This window comes from Plasmodium reichenowi, chromosome 10, assembly GCF_001601855.1.
Source record: "Plasmodium reichenowi strain SY57 chromosome 10, whole genome shotgun sequence".
Taxonomy (NCBI): domain Eukaryota; phylum Apicomplexa; class Aconoidasida; order Haemosporida; family Plasmodiidae; genus Plasmodium; species Plasmodium reichenowi.
Window position 1 is genome coordinate 442,990 of NC_033655.1, and position 7,981 is coordinate 450,970.

At 18.2% G+C, this 7,981-nt stretch overlaps 2 protein-coding genes across 2 annotated transcripts; one reads left to right on the forward strand and one right to left on the reverse strand.

Moving 5' to 3' along the window:
* Positions 1–935: 935 nt before the first annotated feature.
* PRSY57_1012400 (zinc finger protein, putative) lies at positions 936–2,938 on the forward strand (the record flags this gene model as incomplete). Its single annotated transcript, XM_012907713.2, has 4 exons — positions 936–1,014; positions 1,175–1,241; positions 1,373–1,467; positions 1,596–2,938. 4 exons carry the CDS (start codon positions 936–938, stop codon positions 2,936–2,938), a joined length of 1,584 nt encoding a protein of 527 aa, XP_012763167.2.
* Positions 2,939–3,327: 389 nt separating this feature from the next.
* PRSY57_1012500 (U3 snoRNA-associated small subunit rRNA processing protein, putative) lies at positions 3,328–7,116 on the reverse strand (the record flags this gene model as incomplete). The annotated part of the gene is made up of 2 exons (XM_012907714.2): positions 3,328–4,779; positions 4,912–7,116. 2 exons carry the CDS (start codon positions 7,114–7,116, stop codon positions 3,328–3,330), a joined length of 3,657 nt encoding a protein of 1,218 aa, XP_012763168.2.
* Between the last annotated feature and the right edge of the window lie 865 nt (positions 7,117–7,981).

Here is a 7,981-nt window from a genome sequence, read left to right on the forward strand (position 1 = left end):
AGTGAAAAAAAAAAAAAAAAAAATATTAAAAAAAAAAAATTTTTTTTTAAAAAAAAAAAAAAAAAAAAATAAAGAAAAAAAAATAATATAAAAAATATTTATATTAAAATTTTTTTTTTTTTTTTTTTTTTTTTTTTTTTGCATATATGCTATATATAAAACTCAAAAAAAAAAATATATATATTATATATAATATGTAATATTATAAAAATAATAAAATAATAATATAATTGAATAAAACAATATATATTATAAATAGAAAGGTTAAATAATTACAATATACATATTTAATTATTTTTTTTTCATTTATTTTTTTTTTTTTTTTTGAGTCCTTTTAATATATTATATGAAAATATATTTGTTTACATATTTATAAAAATAATGTATATGCTATATATATAAATATAATATATATATATATTATAAGAATAGTATATAAAATACATGTATTTAATTTTTCATCCATCTTAAAAAAAAATAAAGTAAAAATATATATATAAGATTATACCTATATAATATATATAAATATATATATATATGTGCAGGAAAATTAGAGGAATATATTATTTACTGTTCCACATTTAAAAAAAAAAAAAAAATTTTTAAATCACAATTTTTAATAAATGTGTATTTTGTGTATGCATATAATGAAAATTAAAATAAAATCCATTTTATAAAAATAAATATTTAAAGAAACGTATTCATTTTTATGTATATTCGTATATTTATTAATTTTTCCGTTTTTTTTTTTTTTTTTTTAATTTTTTTTTTTCGTTTTTTTTAATACTTTCCATGTAAAATGTTTTGTTATTATTATATCATATGAAATATAACTATTATAATATATATATATATATTTTGTACTCTCCAATAATATTCCAAATATATATAATAATTTATTTATCATTATTTGAATATTTTGTAAAATAATAAATATGAGTATATTATCGCTATTTCATATTTGTTCTCCATTCTTAAGATCAAACTGTTTAGAGAAAGAAGAAATTTATGAAAGTACAAAATAATAAAAGGAAAAAAAAATGAAACCATTATGCATACACATATTCTTTTATATTACATATTTTTTTGTCAAATGAAATGTGTACATATATATATATATAATAAGCAATTTAAAAAAATAACCAATTCATTTTGAACAATTTTGTTTTCACAGATTTCATTTGTTCAGTCTGCTTAGACTTATGTGATACACCAGTGATAACATTATGCAACCACATATGGTTAGTAACAAAAATATATATTATATATCAATACATAAATATATGTGCTATATTAATTCATATTTTACTTCATTCTTTTTAAGTTTTCTCTTTTAAAAACATTGTTCTCCTTTCACTTTTTTTTCATGTAGTTGTTATAAATGTATGTATTATTCTCTACTTCATAAAAGGAATTGTCCAATATGTAAGCAAATAATTAAACATAATAATTTAAAAAAAATAACAGGTATGATGATTATAATATGAATGAATAAAATTTTTATGCATATCTCTAAATGTTATAAATTTATTTTGTAACTAAAATATACTATGTTGTATATATATATATATATATCTGTTTACACCCTCCTTTAGGAAAACAAAAGAAGGAATATGAAGAAATAAGAATTAAATGCCATTTATGTAATGAGAAAATAAAAATTAAGGATTACAAAACACATATAAATATATGTGAATATAAAAGATGTAAGAATTATATATTAGGTTGTGAATATTATGATAAGAAAAGTAAAATAAAATCCCATGAACAATCATGTGAGCATAGATTAATAAGCTGTTCCAGTTGTTCAAACTTATTTTATTTCAAAAATAGAATTTTTATGCTTACCTTAAAAGAAAAGTATCAATTAAATATGCGTTTTTCTTTTACTTATTATTCTTTTTATTATAATTTATTAATGAATACAAATTTTAATCGTCTTAATTATCTAAATAATATAAAGCATCACCCTACAATTAATAACAACAATAATAATTATAGTACTAATAATAATTATATATCAAGAAAAATAAATATTCTAAAGAATTTACAACATTCATTAGATCACATTCTTTGTCCATCTGTATCAATTGATACTACAACTACTACTTCTTCTAATCATACAAATAGTTCGCTAAATAAAGAGAATGCGTATATACAACAGGATATACCAACAAACAACATATCAAGGAATAGTACAAATATCAATTTTTTACAAAATCAAGATCCTTCTTCAATACATAATAGACCATTAAATGAAGTATCTAGAGAAATATATGAACATAATTACCATCATAATAATTATAATAATAATAATGATGATGATGATAATGATAATAATTCTAACCGATTAAATAGTTCATATTCCATAGAATATAATAACATAAGTGTAAATCCTTTAGAGAACATTTCTATTGAATCTCGTGAAAAAAGAAAGAAAAAAAAAACAACAAAAATAAATAAATATAATTTTAATGATCTTAATTCTAAAACTCGAAATAATGGATTAAAACATATTGATCAATTAAGTGATGTTATTGAAAATGATAATTCTTCAAATTGTGAAGAATTTTTAAATATTTTGCCCTTGAGAAAAAATTTTAATTTTAAAGATAAAAATAGTAAAGATATCATAACCATAATAGAAGAATTATTTCAATTTGATAATATAGATTTAAGTAATATCTATATAGATAATCGAGAATTTTTTCTATGTGATAAATCATGTTTTACTAATACTATTAAAAAACTTAGACAAGAATTAGAAAGGTCATTAGTCTTATTATATTTCTGTTGTTGTGTAGGAATGCCTGTTATGTTTACACTTGGTTGCATTAGTTATGTTGTAACTAAGGGTGTCTTTAAATTTTCATATATAGTAACTAATACTATTATAAAATTATCTCATAAGTTTTTTTTAAAAATATTCAATATATAATAAAAATAAATTTATATATATATATATATATATATATATATATATATATATTATAATATCCACTCTCCTCTTTATTTTATTTTTTTTATGTAGAAATTAATAACATTTTTTTTTTTTGTATTTTTTTAACTCATCTTGAATATATCTTAATATGTTCAATTTTAAAATAAAAAATTATAAAAAAAGAATTATTTCAAAAATAATGGTTCTTTAAATAACAAACAAAAAATAAAAATAATAATAATAAATAAAAATAATAATAAATAAAAACACAAAACAAAACAACATAAATATATATATATATATATATATATATATATTCATTAAATTATTCATTTATAACTTTCCATGTATATATTTTCAATTGATCACGGTTAATATCAAAATTGTCAACTCATCATTTTTATGTCTCCCTTGTAGTAATTAATATTAATAAGCTCAAAACATTTGGATTTTTGCAAAGATTTCACATACCTGTTTTTATGACGGGGTATATAACTATTATATACCTCAAAAAAATATTGATAGTTATTAATTTTGCAAATATCTTCATGATCGATATATTTAATTATACTATTTAAAAGGAAATTGGATATGTAAGCACATCTATGATTAACCACAAAAAATGTAATAAATTCCATAAGTTTATTTAAATATAAGAAATAAGAATGTTCACTTTTTTTTTTCATTTTTTTTAAAAACAAAACAAAATTATCATCTTCCTTTGAATTATAATCATTATCATTACTATCATTACTATCATTACAATCATTACTGTTTGTATGTTTAACTGATGGATCATTTTTTTCATCCTTTTTATTATCCACATTAGTACTTTTATTTATTTCGGTCTCCTTCACATTTTGATCATCCATGGCTTCTTCAGATAAACCTTTTTTTTGCATATATGATAATTCTTTAAAAATGTAACTTTCTAAGAAATCGGAATTTTCAAAAATATTATAAAAATTATTATTATCCATATTATTATAATCTACTTTGTTAGTCACAATATTTTGATTTGCTTCTTTAATATTAATAGATGTCTGAGTATCGATAGATGATTCTGTTAATGTATTATTATTTAGATTTTTCATTTGACTAAAATTCTGTTCTTTCTTAATTATATTATTATTAATTATATCATTATTATTTATTTGTTTATCCTTATTTATGAGCTGTTTAATACCATACTCATGTTGATATTTTTTCAATATATTTAATATTGAAAAAGTATAATAATTTAAATAGTTCTCTACAATAGTTTTAAATTTAAATTTTTTATCTAACTTTAAACAAATTAATAAAGACTCATTTATTTTTTTTTCCTTTAACAAATTTTCTAAACAGTTTTCATAAAAAATATTCTTTCTTTTTTCAAAAACATGTTCCGTAATTATTTTATCACTAATGTCTTTAAAAAATATAAGTTCTCCATTTATTGAAGCAGATATAATATTATTATTTTTATTTTCATCTTCATAACTTTGTAGACAAAATATTTTATCTTTATGATAATTTGTTGTTAGTAACTTTTCACAATTCTTTATATTTATTATACTTATATTACCATTACTATATCCATTTATCATACAACTATCATTTAATATTAATACTCTAGTAATGTTGAAATCCAAACTTTGTATACTTTTCAAACATTCAAAATTGTTAAGACTCCATATTCGTACACATTCATATGAGTTACTGTATAGGATATTATCATTCTTGGAAAAATACACATTCTGAACAGATTTTTTATGACCTTCTAAAATATGAATGAGCTTTAAGTTTTGTGTTTCAAAAAGTTTTACAGTTTTGTCCTTACTGCATGTGGCAACAAGCTACAAAAAAATAATAATAAAAAATATATACTTAGTAATACGCAAAAATATATATAACACATATAATATATATATATATATATATATATTAATATATACATATATTATATTTTAATTTATATTATTTCTTACTTTACAATTGGGAGATATAGCGATGTCATTAATAAGAACCTTGTGAGGATATATTGTCAATGTACTTTGAACAGATTCCTTATTATCAAAAATATCTTCAAGTTTCCTTTTTTTATTATTACTTTTATTTTTCTTTAATTTCTCCTCATCGATTGTACATCTCCATAATCTCAAACTACTATCTTCACATACACTCACTAATGTTATGGATGGAAAATGCTTTATATTAATATCTATTGCATTAATTGGATATAAATTATCTTTTAGTATATATAAGCAATAATAATTTCTCAAACTCCATATAAATATATTTTTGTCATTCGAAGCACTAAATAATAGTAAATTTTTTTCATTTAATTTTATACATGATACAATATCTTCATGACCTATTAATAACCTTTGACTTATTAAATTATTTTTAAATCTTAATATTCTTATAATATTATCACCTAATAAAATTACACATTTTTTTTCTTTTGTCTTTTCACCATTTGATGTCTTATATAACATATCTTCTTCTTCGTCATCTTCATCTGCATGCTTCTTATGTATAGAACATTTTTGATCACATGTGAGTTGTTCAGAATTAGGATTAAAAAATAGGATTTCAAAAATTCCTTCTAATTTACATATATAATTTTTTAATAATTTAAAGTATCTTATATCATAAATTAACAAAGAACTATCTTCTCTAAATATATATAAAAAATATTTTAATAAGAAAAATTTACTTATATTACTTGGATTAATAGTATTTATATTCTCTTTATATTTATATATTACATCTCCTTTTATTGGATTATAAAAAAGAAGGTTTCCATGATTATCATGAGTTAATATTAACCATTTAATATTTTCATCTGTAATGATAAATTTTTTTTTTTTTTTTTTTTTTTCATCATTATTTTCATTTTGAAAAATTATGGATGGTATAATGATAGCATGATTAATATCACTACTTAGGTAAAATTGTTTTATAGGATTAAATTTCAATAAATTATTATTTTTATTAAATTTGTTTGATTTATTTTTTTTTTTTTTACTCACGTTATTGTTACTAATAAGATTATTCATATCTTCTTCATTATATGAATTAAGAATATTCAAATCCCAAATATTCATAATTTTATCATTCCCGATACTTATAAAACCTATTAATTTTTCTTCACTCTTCTCATGTAACTTTTTTTTTTCATCATCATAATGATTATTATTATTATTATTATTATCAATAATACCAATATCGCTATCATTGTTACTTTCATCATTGCTAATATTATCATCCTCTTCATTAATCATAATACCATCTTTGTTAACTTCAATTTGTTGTGCCTTATTTTCATTTTTCCCATTAGGGACCTCCAAAAAAAGAAGATCAATTATACCACCCATATGATCTTCACATGTTATTATCCTCTCTCTTTTTATAATATCATATATATATATATTTTTTGTAACATCAGAACTTATAATGAAATTCTTATAAAACTTAAGATTTGTAATCCTAGTATTATGTATTTTATAAGATATTTTCAATTTATACGTATTTATATTATATACATTTATTAAACCATTATTATATCCAACAATTAATTTTTTATAATCATCATCATAATCTTTATAATAAAAACATGATACAACAATATTCTCTGATTTCCATATTTTTTTTTTTTCCAAATAAATCCAATTATAACTATAAGAATAAGCATTTCCATTACCTCCCCCTTCAATATCTTCTTTTCTTTCATATAAATAAATATCTCTATTATTATTATTATTTACTCCTTCACCATTTTTTATATCATCATCATATGTACCATTCCCTTTTATGTTATTATTATTATATACTAGTACATAATGATGTATATTATTATCATCTGTTGATAAAAATACATTATTATCGCAATAATAATAATACCTAATAGAACTAAATAATGATATACAACGTTTATTTAAATATTTTTTCTGATAATTCTCTTTTATATCATCTATATCCACACAAGATTCTAATATACACGTTGGGTATAAAATATCATATAAACTTGAATACTTGGAAGTTTTTTCTTCATCTATCTTAAAACAATATAAGTTATTATCACATAAACATAAAAACGCTTCGTATTCTTTGCAGAAATGAACATTCTTGTCTCCTTCGTAAAAGTCAAAAAATTTCTTATCAATTTCTATATTGCTAATAATTGACATCTTTTAAAAATAAAAAAAGGAATATATAAAAATATAAATAAATAAATATATATATATATACAGAGCTATTCTTATTATTTCATTTCAGAAACGAATTATTTTAAATATGTTCATAAATATAATCAATCATATATTTTAAAAAAATTCCTTTTCTTTATAACTAAACGAATTTTAAAATCACACAAAATAAAAATATCCTAAACATATTATATACTATATATATATATATATATATATATATGTTGTATTATAATATTTGTCAATTATTTTAGTAATATTTATTTTCTTTTAATTTATTTTTATTATATATTTATTTTTTTATATGGAGACCTTATAATATATTACAAATACAAAATATATTTTACTAACAAAAAATAAAATAAATATATTTATTAATTAATAATATATATAAATATATATATATATATATTTATTTATTTATAATTAATGATTTTATAAATAACAAAAATTAAAAACAAGGGATCCCTTAAAAAAAATTAAATATAATAATAGCTAAAAAATATATATATTTAAATAAATAATATATATTATATATATATATATATATGTAAAATAAGCCTACAACATCTTGCCCATATATAATTTATTTTATATATATCATATATAATTTTTTTTTAACCTAATAAAACACAGTTATATTTCAAGAGCCTTTTATATGAAGTTAATATAAAAATACATAAATTCAATCTTTTTAATTATATATTTAAAATTTGTTTGTTTTTTTTTTTTTTTTTATTCATATATTCTTTTATTACATTCCTTTTTTATGTATTTTTTAAAAAGATATTTACTTTTTATTTTATTAAAAAAGTTCAAATATTCATTTATCAAAATTTTTTTTATC